Genomic DNA, 25,272 nt, shown 5'->3' with positions numbered 1-25,272 from the left:
CGTGCTAATAAACGTGCGTACGCTCCTTCATTTTCTAAAGTACGTTCTTCCAATGTAAACTGCTGAAAGCTCATTAGGTTCGAGTGCTTCCCGCGCGTGCCGTAAGCCTGCCAATTAGCGAAAGCTTAATCCTTTGTTAAGTTCACACTTTCGAGATGGAGACGAAAACATGTGAATAGAAGCTGCAAGAAAACGTGACCTAATTAAAATTTTACTGCACAGTTTTACAGGTATCACCGAGCTCGGTTGTGTGTTAATGAATGCTAGTCAGCACACTTAGGTTGCTCAATTCGTCACCTTGCTGTCGACCTTTAATTTTGAGCCCACAGATACTCCGTTTTCTATCGTCCTAAAGTGATATCTCCACCACGTAGCGAACATCGTATCTGAAGTAGCTTTTGATATTCAGTCCCTTCGAGACTCAACCCCTCTGTCGATCACACTCCTTGGAAGCAAAAAAATGCTCCATACCTTTTCCGCCGTTTACCTTGCCATTATCGTCTTCGCGCTATGCACCGCAGTCTCAAGACATCCCTCCACCGCCATGGGTAAGTCTCGTTCATTCCAATATAAAAATGCCTTCTGAAACCACATAGTTACACGTTGCTTACCTGCGTACTGGTGACGAATACCCAGTAAGGCCGAAACGGCTGTCTAGTGCTGGGATAGCGCCGTCATTGCTGTAAGCTGATACACGTCCACCCTGGTTAATGTACGGATAAAAACGGCACAAACTAACAAACCCCAACTTGTAATCAGTAGCTTCTAAATCCCTTTATGTTTTGCGCCCAGGTCTCGTTATCCTTATATGTATGCGCTATGTGTATGTTTACAGTAATTTATAAGTGAGCCGCCGATGGAAGTTACAAGGGAGGAAAAAAATGCAACTCTAATATCTAAATTTTCTTTGCAGAACTTTTCAACTTCAAAGCTCGTAATGTTTTAATTGATATTTCACAATCGTGATGAACCGCACCGTTTGTGTAGGTATTTGGATTCGCCATGCGTATATACGAGGTGACCTCTTTCAATCGAAAGACAATTTTAGAGAGAAGTCTGGCGCACCACTACACGGATGATGGCTTCTTGAGCTCGGTGGACATTACAGGGCCTCGTACCTGTCCGTGCCTGTAGTGTAATTCACTGAAATTAAATAATTCGCCTTTTTGGTCAGAATTCTTTTTTATGTTATTCTTTTAAGTCTGTGTTAGCGCCGTGAAGCAACCGTGGCTAAGCGCCGTAGAGCCGCGGACCCATTCTAGTACACACTAAGAAAAAAAGGAATAAAACGGGGAGTAATTGTAGCTTCTACTCCCCTAGTCTGGAATCACTCCCCATTTTTGGCCCCCTAACCCGACATTTACTCCCCAGGACTGCAAATTGTCACTAAACTTCTTGAATGGTCTCCTGAATGCAACAGTCTACGTAAATATGTGCCCTTGATCATTTTGAACGACATAAGGCTGTATAACTCAGACAACGTAGCGAATTTCCTCGCACATAGAGTAAGAAACAGCGGTCCTTTCTTCGCAAATTGTGCCCTAGTATGGCAAAAGATTTTATATCACTCTATATATCACGTTTGACGGTTTGCTTCAAAGTATTTTCGTGCATGCGCACCAATTATGTACCCGGGACGCTTACGACAGCGCGTGAAATGCAGTCTCCACTCTGTGACATTCATTTACTGCCGTGCATTTACTCCCGAAATTGACTATTTTTTGTGGCAGAACATTTAGTCCCAAAAAGGAATAGAAGTACTCCTTTTTTTTCTTAGAGTGTAGGACAGCAAGAAAGAGCCCATGGTCCCATTTCAGAAGGAACTGTGCCGACATTCAGGGGGTAACGTGAAATTGCAAAATTTGAGCCAGTTACAATTCAAAGCTTCCCTGTTTTTTGCTTCTTCTCCTCTTTTTTTCTTTATCCCTACAACGACCAGAATTGGTCAGGCATCCATTAAGTAATTTTGGTATGGAAAGGCTCCGAGGACGTAACCAGATGATGCTTCCATCCGTGGCGGTGCCGGTGAACCGTTCTCAACGGGACCACGGAAGGGAACTAAGAGTCAGTTCTCGCTTTGGGGACGCCCCAGGCAACGTCGTGAGCTGGAGGCGGAAATAGACGCACATTTCCGGCGTTGGGAGAGGCGAGACGTCGAGGCAAAAAAAAAATGCCATGCCGATTTCTTTCACAACGCACGCGAGAGCTGCCGAGAACGATATGCTGGCGACCAATAAGGTGACACAGAACGGCCACGCCTCCTGAGTTGGAGCTGCTTTTGGACGACGGAATGCCAGTGTAGTGGGAACATGAAAATCGTGCACGCTGACGGGGCGGCGGAAATGCACCACTACTTTCGCCGCCCGTTCACGACGTCGCGTGGGGCGTCGCTAAGTGAGAACTGGCCCTAAGGAGACCGAACACTGCCGCGCCACCGTTGAGAAAGCATCGTTCCGATTCTTCGAGCCTGGGGCCGCGGCGTGGCGCTCGCGCTCCGTCAGGTTCTTGCTCCTTTGAAATGAAGTACACGTAATGGGCTGTTTGAGGTGTGCTAGTGTGTCTAGTGCGAGAAGGAAAAGAATATTTTGATAATTAAACGCGATTGTCGTGTATCAAGGAACGACCTCTCTCTGTAGTTTTCGCTTACAGCTTTTGTTGGTGCAAAGCGAGAAGCTCTTGTTTTACAATGTGGGGAAGCAGCCATGGAAGGGGCTCAGCGTTGGCTTGAAGGCTTGAGTGTCTCCATAAGCGTTATGCGCTCGCAGTTAAGAAGCACTGCCGGCACCGAGGTTCGAACCCGGGTATCTCCCAGTCGTGACATAGCGAGCAGGTTAACCACTGAACCAGGTCAGCACGTACTCTTCTGTGGCTTATCTTGACCACAACGCGGTTGATCTGGCCAGAAGATCATCGCCTACCCAAATCGTGTCCTTCCCTACAAAGCACGTGCCTCCCATGAACCTGCCTCCTCAGTTTTCCTTTACCTGTTTGTGCTGAAGCAAACAGGCTCTGAAGCAACAGTGAGCAACAACAACAACAACGAGGGCGACACTCTACCCTGTTCCTGGTAGTGATGTGAGGAATGAAATAATGAACCCCTTCACAATAAGGATCGAAGTCCGATTGTGTCCAGAAATGTCAAAGGGAGCGCACAGCGTTGGTGGGCTGCACTCGGCTAGGGACCCTGCAAATTTGATAGGGAAAAAGGCGAGGCGGAGACCCGGACAGTGCGGTTTGGGAAGGTTGTTATAATGTGGCAATGAAGAAGAATGTGCTCTAGAAGGCCGCTGTGACAGCGTCTGGGAGGGTTAACTTGTCTCGAGCGGTAACGCCGCTGAGCTGTAAAAGCCACATCGAGTGAGAAGGAAACGGGAAGATGGGGATGGGGACCGTTCTCTTCGCCTCTTGTTGGGTTTGCTGAGGCGTGGCATTCGCCCACATGGTATTGACGGTGATGGAATCTCCTGCTGTGCATTGAGTCTCCTGATGTGATACGGAACTTCACAACGGGTGACATCACTGCGGGACTCTGCCGATACAACTGACTGGTGCTATGGCCCGCCGTAATAGTGGCGTGTGGGGTTGCCTTTCGCAGGCCCCCGCGCCACTCTCCTCCTCACATGCAGAACGGCGCTGACGGTACTGTCACCCTAGGGTGCTCGATGGACAACGCCGCTCGCAGTGTAGACGTACCCTCGGGTGCGAAAGTGGCGTGTTGGGTCGAACATTTGGATGTGCTCGCTGTTTATTGTGCAGTAAAATTCAAGCATGTTGGCAATAGGTATACGTTCGTTTTCTACAACGGTCCGCGGCTACACCGCGGTCTTCTTCTTGGAATTATAGCCTCGCCCTATGGCGTCTGCTAGAGCAGGGTCTCCACCCTGCAGGCGCCGCCGTCCACCGAGGCATCCCATATGTCACCCTATTTGCCTGGAGGTCAGGCCGCTTTTATTCCGCAAAACGGTAACGTGTAGAAACAGTAACTGATTTACAGCTACAGTCACCACGTCAAAGTAACCTAGTTACTTTAAAGTTATGCTTTAATAAGAACATGCCGGGTCAATGCAGCTCAATAAAGTTATTTCTAAACGAACCCGTGTGTTGCGGCGTTTGAAGAGAGAAATGTGTGTGTGTGTCTTTCTTCTCAGTACATTTGTTTTTCCTCTATCTGGTGGGCTACAACTTCCGTTCACATTAGGTCACTTGTACTGTATTTTCATCCGTTGACGTTGATGTTAGCGAAAGGAAGTTTCGTTATACCAAGAAACAGCTGGGTGCGACTGGCCGCCGTGAACAAAGCACAAAGTCTAATTGGGTTTCCTAGCGGGGGGCAGAGAATAAGTTTGATGACGATAACCCTAAGGTTAGATTCATACGATGGATGTATCAACACTATATCTATGGAAGGTATCAACATTATCCGGTCCGAACGTCATTCGCAGGAAGGGCTATGGGCCGTCAAGTGCATTTTCTCGTTAGCAACGCTTATCTCAGACGTTGGGAGCGATATAAGAGTATTTATAAGATCAATAATGGGATGTTTGCAGTAGTTCAGTTTTTCGCTTAAACATGTTATCCAAAAAGCGCATATTGCGGGTGTTAACGTGCAAGTGAAGGCTACTAACAGTTGCTCGCATGAGCAACTGTGGTGGGTCCTGCGACATGCTCTGGTCACACCAACTGTGTAGAAAGTCCCGAGTGTTGTGCAGCTTTGTGAGACCCTCGAAAAAACATAAATCGACAAATACTAATGAATCCTGCAAATACTACAGGAACGTAGTTTCACTTTCCAACAATTGGCGGATGTCAGGATGTTTTAACCAGGGTGTCGAACCGAACCCGAACCCGAACCGAAAACCGCACCCGAACCGTTAATTTGGCCGGAACCGTACCCGCACCCGAACCGAACCCGTATTGTTTCAGGTTCGACACCCTGGTTTTAACACCCTGGTTTTATACCGTCACACAATGTTTCAAAGAATAGTGTATAGGAGTATATCCAGCATGCCGTGTCGGATTCCTGGAAATGTCCACCTCCGATACGATATTCATTCATTTCAACCACTTCCCTATTATGCCAAGATTGACAATTCATTAGGGTCAATAGTACTAAGAGCGAATATCGGGTCAACGTACATTGTGTTGGCCACCAATGTTGTACCACGGATGGTGCGCTGCCTTTTTTACAGCAATTTCGGTTCGGTGTGCATCATGATGTCATGTAAGCGATGAAAAGCTGATTACCTTCTCTTCTTCACCATTTCAGAATTGGTACCTGTCCGGGAGAGCCATCCTGATGGCACCATGTATTTGTGGCGCCCGATAACAGTGTACTTTGTTGGCGACAGGCACTTTGACCCCCTCCAACGAGTTGTACCGAGATCCGAAAATATTACGCAGTTTGACCTCTACGCACAGTTATATCTAAATATGGTACGTTCATCTTTTATTTCATGCTGGGTCGAAGTTCAATGTAATGGTGAACAAAATGTGAGAGTACTGCAGCAGTTTTCCAATTCGCGGGTAGAAATAAGGCAGTTACGCTTTTGGTATTCTGAAAACCTAAGCTTGCACTCAGAAAAAGAATGACTAGCAGTACTGCTCCGAAGACCAGTTTTAATGAACTCCGTCGAACCTCGAAAAAAAAAAACAAGAAAGAAAGAAAAGACAAATTCGAGCAGTAAGTGGAGAAGCGTACGCAGAACACGACGTAGTTGTCCTCGTCTTTCTCTTCCTCTCCCAAATCCCATATAATCCCTCGTATACCCCAAACGCACTGTCGACAGGGGCGGATCAAGACCCTCGGTTTGGGGGGGAGAGAGAGAGAGAGATTATGGGTTGAATGGCACAAAGGCAACCAGGGCCATAGGGCGGGGGGGGGGGGCGGTTTCTTTGACGGAGCGCCTAGTGGGGGAGGGGCAGAGGGAAATCCAATGTATAAACTGACGTTTTAGGGGGGCGATCGCCCCCCCCCCTTCCTTGGATCCGCCACTGAGTGTCGAACACAATCTGGGTCAGCTCCGCAATCCTGGTTAGCGCAATCCCGCTGGGCACGCTGCGCCGTCCGCACTTCACGTTCGTTTTCATTTGCAGCCGTCTGGCGGAAGCTTCACGCAATACATAACCAGTCCTTTCTAAGAATCACGAAAAAAGTGTCGACTTCCGTGTGTAAAATAGCAGACGATGCACGCTATGGGCGCTGGAGGTGGATGTGCATGGCTCTAGAAACATCTGTAGAAAGCGGTAAAGCTCGACTTTTGGGAGACCACACACAGACCACGTGACTGCACAGGGTTGGCAACAAATGGAGCAGCTCTGCTGTAGTTAGGGGGCTGAAATTCGTCCACTAACACTGTCCATGACGAACGGATGGCTGCGCCCGGACGATCACGCTCGCGAATAGGAGAATCCCATTGACGGCGCGCCAAGTACGTTCCCTAGAGTCTTCTTATATTAACTCTATGGGGGAAAATGTGCTATGGAGGGGAAAACACGCGCGAAAACAGGCGCACACGGGATAAGAGATAAACTGATGTTCTGAGGCTGGAACAACATAGAGGGGACAGATACAAACAAAGCCTCAAATTGCCTAAGAAATCAACGACGAAAGATGAAAGTCACTGAAAAGGTTAGCCAGCTGTAGGGATCGAACCCACATCTTCTGGATTGCCGGTCCAGGGCTCTACCAATTGAGCTAAGCTAACACGCCTCTCCAGCGACTTTCGGGGTGCGTCATCTGAAGGGACGACAAACCAGCCACTCACTCTCACTCACCCTCCTTTCACTCTTACATTTTTGCTCACTCATACACACATTCATACGACGGAAATCGACGCAGCGGCACCTGTTGAACAAGAGATAAACTGATGTTCTGAGGCTGGAACAACATAGAGGGGACAGATACAAACAAAGCCTCAAATTGCCTAAGAAAAATCTGTCCCCTCTATGTTGTTCCAGCCTCAGAACATCAGTTTATCTCTTGTTCAACAGGTGCCGCTGCGTCGATTTCCGTCGTATGAATGTGTGTATGAGTGAGCAAAAATGTAAGAGTGAAAGGAGGGTGAGTGAGAGTGAGTGGCTGGTTTGTCGTCCCTTCAGATGACGCACCCCGAAAGTCGCTGGAGAGGCGTGTTAGCTTAGCTCAATTGGTAGAGCCCTGGACCGGCAATCCAGAAGATGTGGGTTCGATCCCTACAGCTGGCTAACCTTTTCAGTGACTTTCATCTTTCGTCGCACACGGGATATTCACCAACACGAACACTTGCGGGCATGCACTGATGAGAACAGCAACAAGGGAACAACTAACATGTTTGGGCATGCACGGACAAGAATAATACCGACAACATGGGAAGACTTTCTGCTAATCGCAACAAGTTAATCACAAAAGATACACTACTTCAATACACGCTCTCACGTATGATGCAATAAGACGCAACAAGACAAGATGCATTAAACCGACAACTCACCGCCATCGAAGCATATCTATACGCACACACCGTTCACTATTTTCTTCACATGGCTAATGAGTTCACCAACGTAAATCTAAAAACGTAGCGAAGGCGGGAAAAAAATACGAAATCTGACCCGGCAACCCTGGCATTTTGATGCGCAAGTGAACCTGGCTCTTGCGAGGACAAATACGAACGTAAGCAACTTTTCTTTTTTACATCGATGAAATAAGTTAGGTGTGAACTAAACACTTGCTCGGTTATTCAATATAGTAAAAAGTACCTTCTTGCCTGCTCGATGCGTACGTCAAAGTCATGCAGCGTAAGCGAGTTTCCGCATCCCGCTGCTCACCGGGAGCTGCGCGTGTGCAGTTCAAGTTTCTCCATTTGTTGTGCCGCACGGACTGCTTCACATTTGTTGCGTGTATTTATTGCTATATCATACAATAACACCCGGGGATTTGAAGGTAAGCTGAACGTGTAGTAGAGAAGCTGAACATAGAATATTCCCTATTGCAAGCCCCGGTAAATACGTGAGCGATGTCCAGGTACACGCTTTTTACCCTTTTCTTAAGGATCCTACCAGGTGAGCACCTGAAGGAGCATTGTTGTTTCGAGAAGCGCAGAGAAGAAGTGCACATACATGCGTCTGCGGTTATGCCCATTTCGAAGTGTCTAGCGTTCCGTCTAGACGGAAGCCGAATCACTGCAGTTAGTGTTCCGTCCAAAGTACGTCGCCTCTCAGTGGAGCGGTTATGGAGTAATGGGTTGAGCTCCTGGCTGTAAAAGTGGGGTTCCGCAGTTCGAATCCGATCGTATGGAATTTTTCCCCCTCTCCCTCTCTCTGCGTTTGACTGAGCATCCGTCGTGACTGAGGTTAAGTTATATAGATCTGGCGAATACATATTCCATGTGTTGAGAGAGTCAACGTAGACTGCATCTGTCGTGACTGAGGCTAGGTTAGGACAGAACGCTAGCAACAGACTTCTCATTTACGCACACTTCAACTGATTAGCATTGGATATGACGCGATGCCTATAGAGCGAAAAGAAAAGAAAAAACTGTCCAACAACCACATGAGATAGTTTGCTGGTGCGTAAATGGTATTGTGTGATTTTCTGCGCTGTTGATAAGTGAACATCTGTCCGCATTGGTAAACCTCACCTGAGGTGGTAAACACTCAAAATATTAAGCACGTGCCTCGCTGTTTCTGATATTGGGCGCGCGAATTTGAACGGTGTGCACCACACCACCTCACGCAGAGGCACGAGATTGTCGCATAATTTCTGCTTCTTCTCATATTTGGATGGATACTGGAGTTATGTGGTTTGTCAGGTGGGCACTTGGGCATGAGTATGGGCTCGCTTTCTTGCTTGCTTCTGATTGCATTTGAACACGGTGTTGCAGTGAACTGTGGGGCTTCGTGTTTCACAGTCTGATGCATGCCTGGGATACCCGCCAGTTCTTGTATATTATCTTGCATACATTTTTGTGTAACAGCTACTTGCTATGGGAACTATTTAACGGGTGGTGGCATGGCTGGAATTTTGTGACGTGAAGCTCCAGAGCTGTTCTGTTTCTTTGGCACCCCGCATTGCTCTGTGCACAACACTTTGCACAGACTGCACTTTTACGCACAGGAAGGCTCAGGTGGGATGCAGTCCCGACACATAGATGCTCTTCATATAGTGCTGGTAAGTATGAGGTCAACAAAAACAGAACTGAGCAATGTTTTCTGTGTCTCTGTCCTTATATCAGCATGACCGCGAAAGGAGTAAAGCAGATGCATGTATTGTTGTACAGAGGTAGGTTGACACCATATAGCGTAAAGCAGAAGCATTGGGGAGGACAGCAGAAAACATGTCATCATCTTGGTGCCCAGCAGGCTCGTCTGTGATGAAACTGCAGGGACAGAAGGTTATACAGGGAGCACAGGGTCACCAACCTTACCCCTCCAGGATCATCACCATGGTACATCGACATGAGAAAATGACATAACCTGAACCTGGTTTAACCTTTTTCATAATTTTACTCGGTGCACATGAAGACCACGTAAATGCTCCTGGGGAGCTTAGAAATCCTGTCTGTATGCGGACTGCTTTACTGAGGAGTATAGTGTGGCTTGGTGCTTATTATGCCTTTTCTGCTTTGCATTGTGTTATTTTGAATGTCTCAGGTTGACTGTCATATGCATGCACCATGTACATGCACACTTGCTACTTTTTGCCCTCCCTCAGTGTCTGAGAATTGCTACCTTGATCTACTCAACACTTTTTAAAAAGGTGAAGCAATCCATGCAGCATTATGACAGATGTGCCAGATGAAGTAACCCTCCATGCCTTTTCACGTGCCGCCTTGTTGTGTCCTATTTTCACTTGTGATCAGCATGTGAAAGTTACAGGTGATATACAGGTTGTATATTGAGAGTTATTGCCTGTGGTCCCATCTCATACAAGTGGCATAATTGCAAAGTGCACTCCTACAGATTGTAGACTTGTGTTGCAGTGACGTGTGATGGTGGAATGAACTAGCTTCTTTGAAAGGTTTCCTGTAACCCAAACCTGGGCAGGACCCTTATGAGGTCATAGGTGCACCACACCATGTCTTCTACTGTGCATAGCCTTGTATATGCTGATTGCTGATCCTGTAAACGTCAGGCTTCCACACACCAACCTCTCAATGTTCGCACGAGTTGTCATATGTTACTATGGGTGATTTGTCATTAAAGGGACTGTCGCATCCGGAACCGTGGTTACGAATCCAATACCAATGTGTTCGGTACACTACCACGAGCTATTTGCCAAATTTTCTCCTTCCAAAACGGACCGGGTGATGAGGAATCGAATTTAAAAGATCCGGTTTCGTTTTGATCCTCGAAAGCGCCAGCGCCAACAACATCGCGTGACGCAAGGTCGAATCTGGCTAATCCGCTGTGAAGGACGCTGTCGTCTGCCGCCAAGTCTGGGGCTGCTTTGTTTTTTTCCGGCACGTCGCCCGTATTCACATGTGACACTTTCTAGTGACTCGGATACTATCGCTACGCTTGCATCCTTCGCGTGGGATGTCGTTTGGAAACCGACGCAGCGTTCCCGACTGCAGGAAAACTTCCTTCGAAAATCTCCATGTTTGATTTCGCACGCCAAGGATACAGCTACAGCCAGACCCCAGACGAAGCGAAAGTTGGAAGCAGCTACATCACTAGCGGGTATCCAGATGAAGCAAGGAGTGTTCATGCTGTCCGTGTATGCTCCTCGCATTTCACCGATAATGTGTACCTGGATGAGAACATCATGGAAGTGCAACTTGGATTGACACAAAAAAGGAACGAATTGAAACTTGACGCCGTTCCGACAGTGTTCCACGAACAAAGCGAGCCAGCAACTTCGACAGTAAGTCACAATGTCGATGTAGTTTCCCAATCGGGTCTGTCACTCTTGCGCGTGAGTAACTTAGCAGCAAAAGACGAAATCGGTACAACGTAAGGTATCTCCTAACCTATGATTAATAACTAGATAAATAAAATACAATAAACAAGTTCAAGTGATGTCGTTCATATGAACGTGATTGACTTTTCTCGTTGTCGGACGCGTTATCATGAAACTTTCACTGTTACTGAACCTGTGACTTTTGTGGAATGTGGTAGACATGATTGGTTTTCATGTGTATTACAGCTGCAGGCAGTTCGACAGGGTCAAGCGCAAGTGGTACGTATATTACTTAAATACATATAATGTGTTTACAATTTTTGGACACAGAGCAATTCGCAAACTATGAACCCCGATCACTAAAAGGAAGAACTGACGCTGTTTGTGTGCTGGTGTTAGAAACAGGCACTATACAAACAGTACCTCTGTCCGTAACATAAGCGCCATAACCCATTTCCCAGTTACGTTTTATCTCTCTGTTTGTGAACTGTTTGTGTGCTGTAGGGCGGCGGTTTTTGCGGTTGTCGTAGCCAACTTGAGGTGCACTTTTGACGTTCTGTGTTATAGAAGGACCAGGTGCTGCTGATCAAGTCCCATCCATCCATGAAACGGCATCAAACAATGTACGTGTGTGCACGGCAATTTTGCTGAGAGACCTGGTTTTTACACTAATGCCTTTACGACGCCTCTGACAAATTAGGATCTTCCAGAACAGTGCTTTCTTCATCCAAGTTCAAGAAGTAAAGAGAATGACTTCATGGCTTCTACTGACATCTCACAGCTACATGCCAAGACAAAATAACTTGACAGCAGGAAATGAAAAGAAAAAAAAAAGGTCCGTTTCAGGTCCACCCAAATCTTTGTGCAGAGGCTGACAACAACAACGCTATTGTGAGATGATGAATGATGCTGATGCAGCGTTGAGATTAAGCCCTTGTTTCCTTTTTTGCATTACTGCTGGTTAAATGTAAAATGATGCACCTACCTCCAGACATTAAAGGGGCTACCAGAGATGTAGTGTCAATTCAACAGAAAACCTGCATGTTCTACGAGGCACTGTCACATAAGCATTGGCCAAATTTGCTGTCCTGTGAGCTTTGATAGGATATGCCGTAGATAGTAAGAGGCCTCTTACTGTAAAAGGGAGGTGCATTAATCGAGTAGTGGGGTCTGAGGCATGAGGGCCATTTCAGGATGTACTAACCCTTCTAAAATTTTACACTTGGTTATGCCCAGAGAAGGATCCAGATCCCCCCCAACACCCCGAGTTTTTTTCCTGTGTACCACTGTTATAATGAAACCGTCCAATTTACTGTCCAATCGTCCCGTTTTCATTGCAATTGAGGTACTTACAAAACTGTTTATTTTATTTTTTATTTTTGTGAGTCCCCGCTTCAGATCCCAAGGGACATTGCCAGTGTGGTGCACGCTGATAACTGTCTGTGCATAGCAAATAATAAATATCTGTGCGTGAAGAGTTGGATGTGGACTTGTGCAATGGCTCTTGAATGGACAACACTCAGTCAACACAAAGATTTATTCACATTTGCGTAACTTATTGCCTGTCATTATAATAATTATTATAATACATAGACAAGAGGTAATGCTCTGCCAAGGATCTCTGAAGTTACAGTCTTGAAAGCTGTTTTCAAGACAGTGGCGCTAAAAAATTGGATCAATGGCAGGTATCAAAATTTGTTTTGCTGTATCAAGGCAGAACAATCTTCCGTGGGAATGACAAATTTTGGACATTCCCAGACAGATGTATCACTTACTATGATAATGAGGTGTAACTGTACCATTAGTGAGTTATGAAACGTTACCTGAAATTATTTGACGTGTTATATCCCTCACATGCTATAATACTGACAACGATAAGAAGCATTACACTATCATTAAAAGTATAACTGTCACTTATGGCCAGGTAGTTTATTGCTCCTGCCTATTCCTTTGCACTTCTCGGGATTACTGTGGTAACACAGATTCTGTTTCACACTTCTCAATTGGAAACTACGCAAGTCTATTATGGTGTAGGTGTGAACAGGAACTGAGGCACACTAAAGATGATAGTCCTGATAGGACCAGGATGGAAAAACGTTGACGAATCATGCGGACGACACACCCAGGTATCTGTCGTCTGTTTTTCGGTCCAAGGAATCTCCAAACTCAGCTTGTAAACACACAATAAGCAGTGAACCTGACGTAGCTGTAAAAAGAAAGGACACTTTCCTAAACACGTAGCATAGTAATTTCCTGACAATCATTCTAATTCTAACCCGGCCCTTGAGTTGCACAGTTGGTTAGAGCCTTCGTAACTTTCATGGGGCATTCGTCGTGTGTGCAAACAACGACGACAACTACGAAAATAAGGATTGCTCGACGTGCCTATCTATCGTGGGCACAGTAGGCGAAGACTGTGATCGTCGCTGCAATACTGCGGTAGATACACCACTAGAAGTTCTGGCCGATGACAGGGAGCTGGGAAGAAAGTGTGATGCGTGCGTGTGGTGCGTGCCGTCATTGCACAACTCTACCACTTCACCAGCACTGCAGCATATAGGTACTCATCCAGTTCCTGAGGAACACAGACGCCGGACAAACACTTGGATTGTTTCCTGCGTCGTAGTGTGAATGTCACGGGATTAAGTATTGAGCACTCCGATCATGAACGTACCTAAAGCAGTGGTCCTGAGGCTCGTTCTGTTGCGCTAACGCAGCTGCGGCACGTACATCACCAGCGACTTGCAGAATAAGCGGATCCGTCGAATATGGGCCGTCATCAAACATGTATATTCGTCACGGGAGCTATTACTAAAGGCATTTGAACAGCACGATTCGCCACTTCCGCGTTCCGAGTCCGCCATCTCCGTATGTGCCTTCGCCTTCGTCTCCCTGACCTTGCTCATGCAAGCTGCAAGCCGCGGGGACTCCTCTGGCTCGCCGCGTTCTTATTGGTCAGATTCCATGTGACGTTGCTAAAGATTCTCAGCAGGGAGTTCCGCTTGACGCCCGCTTCCGTCGTCTGCTGTAGCGCCGCTTACACACGAATTATGCAAAAAGTATTCCGTCGATCGGAACGGGACTTTCGGAGTCATGGTCAGTGAAGGACGGGGAATCTCATTTCACTGTGGTTTCGGAATCGATCTGTGGTCGATGCGACTGTCCCTTTAAACGGTTGTCAGTGCACTCTTACATGAATTTTTCTTTTTCTTGTATTGCATTGCTCTCTTTAGAGGGATACTTCCATGGTCAAACAGGTGACCCATCCATCTTCGAAGAACTGTTCGACGTCGCGATGGGACCTGTAAAACGATGCGCGTGCGGGGTGACGGGGGAAAGGGAAGCAAACGGAAGCACTTGAACCGACGTCACAGCTGACGTCCATTGTGACGTCACCGGATATCATGAGTGACGTCGCAATTGTAGTTGTCCGCACAACGGATGGATGGCCTTGACCGTCAAAAGATTGCGTAGATTTGAAGACGCAGGGCCTTATGGGAGTGTCGCTACCTTTTTACATATAGCTTGGTGCATTCCTTCAGGCTTTCTCGCCCGTTGTCTGCGCTGCAGCCGCTGCAACCTCGCCGTTGACAAGGATGACAAACGTGCGTTTCATTACACGTTTAATGTTTGCTTAAGTACAAGAAAGGTAAGTCAACCTACCCAAGCAGCACGCCAATATTGGACCAATATGGGCTGCCAAGATTGCCAATATTAGTCCAATATGGGCTGCCCATATTGAAAAGCCCATTTTACGCCAATATTGCCAATATTTCTGCGATAACGCCAACCAACGGGGAGTCCGTGTAATTATAAAGTATTATCCGGTTTAATATCCACCACTCATATTACTTCTCTCTTCTTTTTGAGTTTTCATTTCTACAGGTCTCATAGATCCGTGCTGCATAAAATCACAAAAGCAACATTGCATCACACCAAAAACGAAGAACAGGTGCGACCTCCGCCTTGCTGAAGGACACAGGCAGTCCCACGGAACTGCCAATGCCAAACATCCCTCAAAAGCCTTCATTGGGGTCGCAAAATTCTATACACCAAAAATTGCAACCCGCTCCGAGAGTACAAAGGAACGAAACGCTTTCGTGACGGTGGCAGACATATACAGTAAATCATTTTACACATTTATTTGCTCAAAAGTGGTGTATTCTTATAAAAACACCATTTTCTATTCCGCAAAGGTTGCAAGAAGAGCATTACTAAAGGTGTAATATCGACATACACCACGTTTTATCTAATGCCGATCATTAAGGGTGTAAAGTGAGGTATTGAAACAGGTGTTTACCGTCTAATATACTTTTTTTAATCCCCATTTGGGTTGGGAATATGGTCTTAAAATTTCGTGAGAGAAAACTTATGCTGGTTTGACAGCTCCGCTCAGCAAGTAATCACATTATAGACGATAACCTGAGTTAAAAACACAGTATTTGACAGGGAGGGATGTTAGAAATTTGCCTTATATCTTTGACTCCTTGCAAACATGGGTGTTAGTTGCAAAAACGCATTCCCGTCACCGAACGAACGGCTGGAAGTCTGCCGTGTTCACGTGCTGCTTCCCGCAGAAGCAAGAACGTCGAATTGTATCTCTCAGCCACTGGTCTCGGCATGCTGCCGCGGAAGCTTATGTTACACTATTTGCGAGGGAATATTTGCTAGCAAATAATTCCATCATAAAAGGTGTTTTCAATAGAATACTCCCCTTTTAAGGGTGTTTTTAAACGCCCATTATAACAGTGTTTTATTAGGAATACACTTAACTAAATGGTGTATTATAAAACACCCATCATTTGAGTGGAGAGGCAACACCAAAAAGGTGTGCGCCATGGGACAAGCCATTTACACCAAAAAAGTGTAAAAAAGTTTACTGTGTACGCCTCAGCAACTCACACTGCTTGCAGTAACTTGAAAGCACGTAACTTGAGAGAAGAGCCATCCCCTTCTATCAAACATTGTTTTTGACTTGACCTGCCGCAATTCCGTTATCATTAGAGGAACTAGCGACATTTCAGCCCGTATGAAACGTCCGATCCGACTGTCGCGCATGCGCATTAGTTGTAGAACGCGTGACTTTCGCTCAAACGACCACGCTCGCTTTCAGTCGGTTCGGCCGATTGGCATTGGCATCGCGAAGCAAGATGGCGGCTGCTTTCAGAAAGTGGAAAGTTGAGTTGTCGAGTTCTAGTGATTGTTGCAATGGGATTGCCACGTATGTGGACTGTTTCGAACAATGTGTATCATCTGCGGGAAGTTGTCGGATGTAGTGACGGATTGAAGTGGCCATTTCACACGCTTCAACGTCCAATCTTGCCGTGCTGCTTGTGCATTTGTACAACACGGGCACGTACCATTTCTGCATTTTCAGTCAATATGGGGTGTAGACGGGCAATATGGGCACCATATTGCCAGGATTTTCCTAATATTGGCTCAAAGTGGGCAATATGGGGCCCATATTGCCAGGATTCTCCCAGTATTGGCACAAACTGGGCAATATGGGCCCCATATTGCCCAGTTTCAGCTAATAGGGGGGAAAAGTTGGCGAAACGCGTCCACTGACCAGCCCATATGGGCCCAATATTGTGTGCTGCTTGGGTAGCTGTGATTGCTAGACGTGTGTGTTTCACTTGTGTTTAACCATCGGAGTAGGTTCTGTTGCAAACGGCGGACGCATTGCAAATGGCGGCAGGAGGGGATCGGCTACATGCGTGAAGCGATGGTGTACATTATAAGTGAGGCTAATTGCAAGGACGTGGGTCACAAAATGGTGTACTGCTCCAGCATTGACGTTGGAACAATGCCAGCCTGATATTTACTTCGGTATCTTCACAGGTTGTTTCCTGTCTCAACTGTCACACATACGTGGCAAAATTGCAACTGTTTCGCACATCGAAGCGTGTCTGGTGCCCCTTGCTTGGACAATTGTTCGTCGGTCACTTCGTTTGAGGAACTGTCGAGTTCGTCATTAAGGATGGTCTTGATTGAGCTTTGTAGTGCTAGCCTGTTCGGAGTTTCTACGATTGTGTGTTCGATGTCTACAGGACTGCCTGGTGCATCGGTTGGATTGTGTGCCCGTGCAACATCTGCTTCATATGTGTGTGGGGGATTAGTGAACCGTGTATGCATTACATTCGGCAAACGATGATGTACTGGATGCAATTTAAAGGTATATTCACGACAATTAAATATAGTGTTTCAAGTTCGATGTCCTTGGTACGTTTTATTGTCTCGTGTATTACGGAGTATGAGTAACCCTTCAATACGTCCGGTACACTGTGGCTCCTGGCGTCAGCAGAGATGTCGTACCAGTTGTGTCAGGAGGCACAGAGCACCTGCAGCTTTCGCAGGCATGGCGGGCCCCTTGAAGTCATCTGGCACATTTTTTAAAAGATGTGTCAGTTGATCAGACGGCACCTATGTGTCACCGGATTTAGAGTGTACGGACGTTATCTGTAATTCAGCATCGTACCCCAGGTGTCCACTGAACATTTCACACCGTGCTCGTGTGTTAGGTCAGTGGTCAGCCTATAGTTGAATGCGGCCTGATCGTGACAGAGAGAGAATATTGGCAGCAGTCCCCTGATGGGTATAACTCAGCTCCAATGTTTGTATATAAACAGGTATTCTCTCTCTCTCACTCTCGCCAGGGGTTGCTATTACTTGTCATATGGAAACACCGTTACTGCCAAGAAGAGGACGTCGACGCGAGAATAAACAGGAAATTTCACTGTTTTAGTCCATACAGTGCACGGATGAAGACCAAATTATCTTGCCTATGGGCCTTCCAGCACGTCTTGGTATACAGGGGAAAGATGTGAAGACAATGTTCGGCAAGTGACCACCCATCCAGCTCATACCACACTCAGCTCATACTGGGACAAGTTACAGCAAGGCAACTCATACCAACATACTATCTCATACAGGGGCAACTTATACCAGCGAACTCATAACGTCCCATACCAATTGAAGTTGCGGCGGGGAAGACCGTTCGAGGAAAAAAAATATCAGAGAATGTGACTTTGCAGTGAAGGAGATGTACGAATCCCCAGAAGAACAATTATACTGAAGCACTGCAAGGGGTCCGCAAGCGGATGCCCCCCCCCCCTTTTTTTATAGGGTGTTTTAGCTGCTGTATTTCAGGCAAAGCTGATGCCGCCCTCACCTCATACTAGTCTGGACTCGTCCCATTTGAAGTGTCATGGAGAAATGCTGAGAAGAAAGTACAGAAAGTTCACGATACCCAGTTTATGGAAGCACATTAAAGAAACATTGAAAAGTAATAGAAAAACTATTGGAACTGCACAATGAGAGCTCTGATTATGGGTCCCCCCTTTCTCCATTTAGTTCCTTTTCCAAATTCCTCATTTAAAATGTGGTGCTCTGCAACGACCCTTCAATGCGCTTCAGTAAATGTTATTTCTCCTTATATGGTCATTTCCGGCGCGACTTGAATTGGAATGAGCCCTGTGTAGTACGCAAAGTGTGCGGTACAAGTTCACTTGGTGTGATTTGTCCTGGTGTCGGTTCTCCTGGTATCATTCGTCTCGCCATGAGCTGTCTTGCTATGAGTTTTCCTGGGGCCCGATCTTCAACTTGTGGTCATCCCATAACGCGCATTAAATGCACCACTTCAACCCGTGATTTGACACGAGCTCTTGCGCGAGCCTATAAAATATAACGATAACGATCGCTATATTAATGTTGAGTGTAATGAGTTGCCGAGGTATGAGTTGAGCGTGGTATGAGCTGTCCCAGCATGAACTGTCTGTGCAGGTAGGGTTCCGCTTTTTCGGTGTTTATGTTGGGCATTTTCGGCATTTATACGTTTTACGAAATTCGAAAATATTCGGCATTTTAAAACGTTTGTGGAAAGATAGATCTCGAAATATCCGCAGCTATTATCACCGGGCAGGGCTGCACAGGGAGAAACTACTGTAGAAGTGTGTGTGTGTGTGTATGTGTGTTTTCGCGCGTTCCTCTAAAATCGGGAACGTAAGTTCCCGCGAATAACCCTGGTCACATGAGGACGAAAATTGTGCGGCGTTCGACGCTATACCGTGACTACCTTGACCCTTTCTACTCCATGCAGCGTAGGCAGTTTAAGCAAGCCGCAGAAGATTGTTTTACCCCATCAGGCAAGATGTAAAGAAATGAAAATTGATTATGCATTTGTTACTCCCACAAACGCATTGCACTGTACATAATACATATATACCACTATACCACGAATCCGCAACATGCCTTTCCCTGCATTCTCAAAACCAGCTTGTATGGTAGTACGACATCTCAACCGAACTGTTCAGTGCCCTCAGTGATAATGAATCAGAACTGTTAAAATGAACTCGCTGACCTCCACACGGCCAGTACTATGGCCTCCTGCAGGGTCCCTAAAGGCCATTTTACAGGGCATTTCCTTCCATGTCTGTGAGGAGAGGAAAGGGATCGACCTAGAACGGCGCAATCCCCGTGAACAACGGATGTCTTAGTGCGTGTCGATGTATGCCCGAGTATTGACGGCGGCACAATATGCAAGAGCAAAGCACTCCCGTAAACCTGTGTCGTGAATTTAAGTTCTCGCGAATCACTCCTCAAACTAGCTTTATTCGAAAACGCGCAAAATTTCCACGCGGAAAAAAATGACTTCGACAGTAGCCCCCTGAAAACTGCGTGCTACATGGTGAGATTATTAAATCAAAATTGGCATTTGGGGTCGTTTGCATAATAGAAAACAAAGATGGGAACGACCTCACGGTGAGTTCATACTCAAATGACTAAAGTCTCGGACTTGAGGAGACCGTTATCGTCTCATACTCAAGTGAGACCGAAATTGAGATCGGCAGCATGGCAACTGGCGAGCGGAAACTACGTCATGCGCTCAACCGTCCAATGTCGTGAAGGATAGTGGTTCTCCGCACAACTCGGATGTCAGAGCGGGTTGCTGTGTCGTCGTCTTCTACCTCTTGCCAGTCGCGTCAAAGTGTAGGAAGGCCAAATATCAGGCCAAATTTCCGTTTTCTTTTTTTTCTCACTCTATTAAACATATCCTCCGCCCCCCAATATCATTGTACCGCAAATCTGTGCAGTTCCAGTATGCTCACGTAGCATTATTTGATCTGCGGAAGGCATATATCCGAGGGGTGTTCAAGTCAAACCGAGACTTCCTGTCTTGTGAGTGCACAAATGGCTCGCGCTACTTCTTTTTCGTCATTTTCACACGCGACAGGCCTCCGCGTTCATCACGTTGTGGTTTAAAGTTTGTGCTAAACAGAAGACACGTGCTGGACAAGATGGTCGACAACGAGGTGAGCGCGCACATCAACAGCGAATTGTCGTGAAGTTTCTCATGAATGAAAGGGTAAAGTCGTCTGAAATTCACGGAAGACTTCAGGCTCAGTATGGCCACGATAAACTTAGCCGCAGCAAAGCGTTTGAGTGGTGCAGACGGTTCCGAGACGGCCGTACATCAGTGCAGGACGATCCCGGCCGGGCCCGGCTCAGAGCCAATGCAGTGTCAGATTTCCTGAGATCATCCAGCTTGTGGAGCGCCTGATCCTCAAATACCGACGGATAACATGTCTCGAACTGGCTTGCAAGAGGACCTTTCTGTGGGAAAGTTGAACACTATCATTCATGAACACCTCCAGTTTCGGAAAGTTAGGGCCCGTTGGGTCCCGAGGCAGCTCTCCGTGTTTGACTGGCAGAGAAGATTGGACATCTCCCAAGACCTAAGGTACCGTTTCGACACTGAAGGACAACTGTTCCTTGATGGGATCGTCACGTGTGATGAAACGTGGGTGCACCATTTCACTTCTGAGTCTAAACACGCATCAAAACAGTGGAAGCATCCGGGCTCGCCACCCAAGAAGTTCCGAAGCACCCCGTCTGTGGGTAAGATCATGACCACGGTTTTCTGGGGCAAGACTGGCGTTGTTCATATTGATTTTCTGCCCAGTGGTACCACCATCAAAACTGCATATTTATGCCAGGTTCTCAGGGATGTGAATAAGGCGCTGAAGCAACAGCGGCCTGCCTCATCACCAAAGGAGTCCTCCTCCTACAGGACAATGCACGCCCGCATACCGCGCATCTCACGACACGCACCTTACAGGAACTTGGCTGGGAGTTGCTGCCACATCCCCCTTACAGTCTAGACCAGCGATTTCCATCTCTTCGGGCAACTGAAGGCGTTTCTTGGGGGCCGCCACTTCAGCTGCGACGACGAGGTCAAGAATGCGGTCCGATCATGGCTGCTACGCGCCGGTAAGGATTTCTACGCTGCTGGCACCCAAGCCCTCGTGAAACGCTGGGACAAGTGCATTAGTGCAACTGGAGATTACGTCGAAAAATAAAACTAGTTTATCGCCTGTAAGCTCATTTTACTTTTGCGAAAAATGAAAAGTCCTGGTTTGACTTGAACACCCCTCGTATACAGCTGCGCTTTTCAAAATGGTGACAGATTCTGTCGTCTGCGTCTTATTCAGTGCGCAAGTTCATAGAACAGAGTGAAGGTTTGCACACAGATATTTCAGTAACTTCACCAGATTGTAAAGTACCTCCGTTAAAAAAATGGAGACTAAGCTTCGTGTGCTCTGTTGTTTTGCATGTTGGAGACGATTACATATCGACTGACTGTATCTCATCGCTGCCTCTCATCGGTTGAACGGCGGTGAAACGGAACCCAAATTAGACAGAAGGAAGGTTACAACACCCAAGTGAAGATGAAAAGTGGAACAAACGAAAGGATGTCATTAGGTGAAATATTTCCAATTTGACAACAACTTGCAACGAAATTCACAACATATCAGTCGATTTCAAAGCAACTAGTTATGTGCGAGTGATAGAACTGACGGTTCGCGAACCGAACCAGTTTGAAAAAAAAAGAAGAAAGAAAACGGTTCGAACCATTATAGATGCCTTCCGGAGCTGAACCGGAAGCGAACCCTTATCATCGAACCTGAGCCCGAACCTAATCGATAAACGTTTCGTTTCGATTCTGTGGCTTAGACACTGAGCACGAGCTTGAGATCGAACTCAGGTGCGAGATCGATTTCAAACCGCTTTATGTGAACGGCCCCTGATCTAATCGTGCAGGGTTATCGCTACACATTTACCAATGACATAGTTAGTAGGAAAATATTGGAGGCGCAAAAAAAAAGAAAAAGTTAATTTCCTTGTTTGAGAGACACCAGGCGTGCTTGAACCCGGCCTGTCAAGTAATAAGTGTTCGACAAATCCTGAAAACGCGGTACCCTAGGTATGAGTTGCTGTAGAGTGGACCAACAGTGTGTGTAGTAGCTTACTATTTTTTGGAGGGGGGGGGGGGGTAGCAAACCTTTTGTACGGCTAACCTTTCCCTAGCCATTAAACATATGCCTCTTCCCCTCTGTTGCGGTTTTTTGACTTGTGGACTAGTACTGAAAGCGCACTGATGCCGGATCGACATCGCGCGCAATCGTGATCAGGCAGCGATTGTGATCGCCCTCAGGTCCGGACAAAGCGAGTCTCAGCGACGGAGATCAACAACGCAGACACTTGTCCCCCGTTCGTGAACATGATTCCACACCTCAAGGAGGGTTGGCGCAGGCGCAGTGGCTTCGTTTCACCCTTACCTTCTCGCTACTCGCACTGCCGGTTCCGGGCTGGCAAGATGGCGGCGATGACAGCGGCCCGCACGAAGAAAGCAACATCGACAAACGCCGAAATAGATGAAATGCCGTTTGCATTAATGTGCATTTCTTTCAAGGAGACATCCTAGACCAATGTGTTATTTTAATGTGGAACATCAGTGGGTACAGGACACCGGTAATTTCGTGCGGAAATGACGTCAGTGTCCTGGCTTCCGTGTCAAGCACCTCACAGGTTCCGATAGGCGAGGTGCTTTGTGATCACTGCCTGTTTAAAATTGGGTTCACAGACGCTTCAGAAGCAGTATGGGTGGCTGTTGCGCTTTTGTGAAGGGCTGACTGTTCCATTCAGGACTACAATGGCAGGTATTGCTTGTCGCAGTCGTTATACTCAAAGTCACATTTCGTGCGTGCTTACCGTCGCTAAATTAGTTGATGTACATACACAGAAAAACACGGTCTATTAGAGCCAGTTCTCACTTAGCGACGCCCGACACGACGTCGTGAACGGGCGGCGGAAGCAGATGTGCATTTCCGCCGCCCCGTCAGCGCGCACGATTTTCATGTTCCCACCACAGTGGCGTTCCGTCGTCCAAAGCAGACGAAAACTCCGGAGGCGTGGCCGTTCTGTGTCACCTAATTGGTCGCCAGTATATCGTTCTCGGCAGCTCTCGCCGGCTTGGTGAAAAAAATCAACATGGCATTTTTTTTTTTTTTTGCACTACGTTTCTTTTCTCCCAACGCAGGAAATGCGCGTCTATTTCCGCCGCCAGCTCACGACGTCGCGTCGGGCGTCACCAAGTGAGAACTGACCCTTAGTCAGGTTCCTCAAGCTGCTTTTGCTGTACATCAGCTGCAGGCGGAACGTATAAGGAGCAAAGAGTAATAGAAATATCACAGAAACGAAGGGCTACAGCTTCTAGAGAGGGGTTAAGTGGCAATTCTGCTGCTGCCACTCATTTAGATATTATGATTGCAACACCACCGGAGGATCGCGATGTCGTGGGGCGGTCTTTCCGAAAAAGGTTAAAGTGCCTCAACGGGTTTGTGTTTTGGTTTTAGCCTATGTTTCTTGTACACAAAAACCGGTGGGCTCTCGAGGATATTGTGTATATCGTCAATGTTAGAAAGCAATCCTCTGCAATTCCACACTCTAAAAACTGAACTTCACCTCATAGCACGCTTTGCGCCAACCATTGCCACGAATGATAGGGTTATCGCTTTTGATTTCAGGAGAGAGGGAGGCGTACGCCTCTTTGTGTCAATTATCATGTATACAAATTGACACAAAAAGGCGTACGCCCGCCTCTCTCTTCGAATCAGAAGCGATAACCCTATCATTCGTGGCAATGGTTGGCGCAGAGCGTGCTATGCGGTGAAGTTCAGTTTTTAGAGTGCACTGCAGAAAAGATGAAGTTGTCATGAAAAACAAAGCTAAAAAGAGATGAGATGGTTTGTTCATGCACCTAGCTCTGTATTTTTTTTCTTTTTTGGACAAGAAAGATTTTTGTTGATCGTTCTTGTCTTGACGATGACGGTAGTGCTGCCGCACCCTTGATCTAAAGAGGAGTAGTGCTAGAACAATTCTTAATATTCTTGCGATTCAATTAGTCCAGAAAGTAACGGCAAGAGGGACAGATACGAGGCTTTTAGAGGGGGAAAAAAGCATGATGATTCAGTTCTCTGCCTGCCTCTCTGATAGAACGGACGTGATAACTTTGTCCCCGCTTTGCGATTAGCAGTGACGTGCCCGTGCATGTTGGGTGCTTGTTGTTGTTCCTGTCCGTGCGTCACCACCATTTTCTGCCTTCCCCGAAAGCCGCCTTGGCCGCGGGAACGAGAATAGCACTGGCATGATCCTTAATAATTTCGTCATGAAATTAATTCAAAAAGTAACCGCTAGGGGGTGCAGATGCATGACCTTATAGAGGAGAAAAAAGCATTACAATTCAGTTCGCTGTCTGGCTGTGGGATAGAACAGCGCATCGTTCTGCACTGCTCGTGACTGCTGTTGTGGTGGGCTGATTTGTTGTGCACCTAGTCCTTTTTGTTGTTGTCTATTGATGGTGTCCCTTGTTAGCATATTTAATTCTTGCTTTCACAGCAGTTTGCATTCCTGTGTCTTCATTATGAGAGGTTTTCTTCTTGCTTGTCCAGAACTGGTGGTCACAAGAAGGACGGTGGCGCCACCTGGTGTGATGCCTTACAACTAAGTGGTCACCTGCCTCTGTAACCAGCGACCCAGCGATTGTCAGCGGCAGTTCCTGACTGGTTTCTTGAAAATGGTGTTGTTGATTTTCAACTAAACTGCTTTTCTCCTCTCTATTTATAGCTATTTTTTTATTTTTTATCAGCTCAAGTAGCCGGCAACTCACACAGTGGTCTGGACACATGTTAGATGCTCCCCCATTCGTGTAATATTCCTAATTACTGGGGGGTCCCAAATTGCTTTAATTGATAATTTAATTGCGTCCAGGCCTCTGTGTGAGTTTCGTGCTACTTGAGCTGATCATATACTACTGTGCTCTGCCCTGACGGGTACTTAAAAAATATAAATAAACTTGTCTTTCCATGGACATGGTAAACATGTACTACATACTGAATTGGAGCCTTCTTGTTGGATTTGTCGAACATGCTATGCTGTAAACAGGTGCGGTGCGGTTCCAGAACAGAGCGGACTTTCCTGTGTGCGAGTTACTGAGTCTTATAAAGTTCTACCTTAATTGCTTGGTATGTGTATTTAAGAATGAGCCCTATCGCCAAAAA

General features: G+C 46.7%; 1 protein-coding gene across 3 annotated transcripts; it reads left to right on the top strand.

Annotated features, from left to right (window-relative positions):
• The first annotated feature begins 242 nt into the window (after window positions 1-242).
• Window positions 243-25,272, top strand: LOC135368045 (uncharacterized). Of its 3 annotated transcripts, none has more exons than XM_064601123.1 (5): window positions 243-548; window positions 5,267-5,433; window positions 9,334-10,837; window positions 11,120-11,152; window positions 11,441-17,087. In XM_064601123.1, exons 3-5 carry the CDS (start codon window positions 10,571-10,573, stop codon window positions 11,522-11,524), a joined length of 384 nt encoding a protein of 127 aa, XP_064457193.1. In that variant the 5' UTR covers window positions 243-548; window positions 5,267-5,433; window positions 9,334-10,570; the 3' UTR covers window positions 11,525-17,087. The 3 variants fall into 3 exon arrangements, 2 of the variants coding, with proteins under 2 accessions (XP_064457193.1, XP_064457192.1); XM_064601122.1 differs by having other exon boundaries at window positions 9,252-10,837; XR_010414645.1 differs by lacking the exons at window positions 9,334-10,837; window positions 11,120-11,152; window positions 11,441-17,087 and adding an exon at window positions 24,664-25,272 and having other exon boundaries at window positions 247-548.

Source organism: Ornithodoros turicata, chromosome 9 (genome assembly GCF_037126465.1).
Source record: "Ornithodoros turicata isolate Travis chromosome 9, ASM3712646v1, whole genome shotgun sequence".
NCBI classification, from domain to species: domain Eukaryota; kingdom Metazoa; phylum Arthropoda; class Arachnida; order Ixodida; family Argasidae; genus Ornithodoros; species Ornithodoros turicata.
The sequence above is the reverse complement of the archived record's forward strand: the minus strand, read 5'-3'. Positions and strand labels throughout refer to the sequence as shown.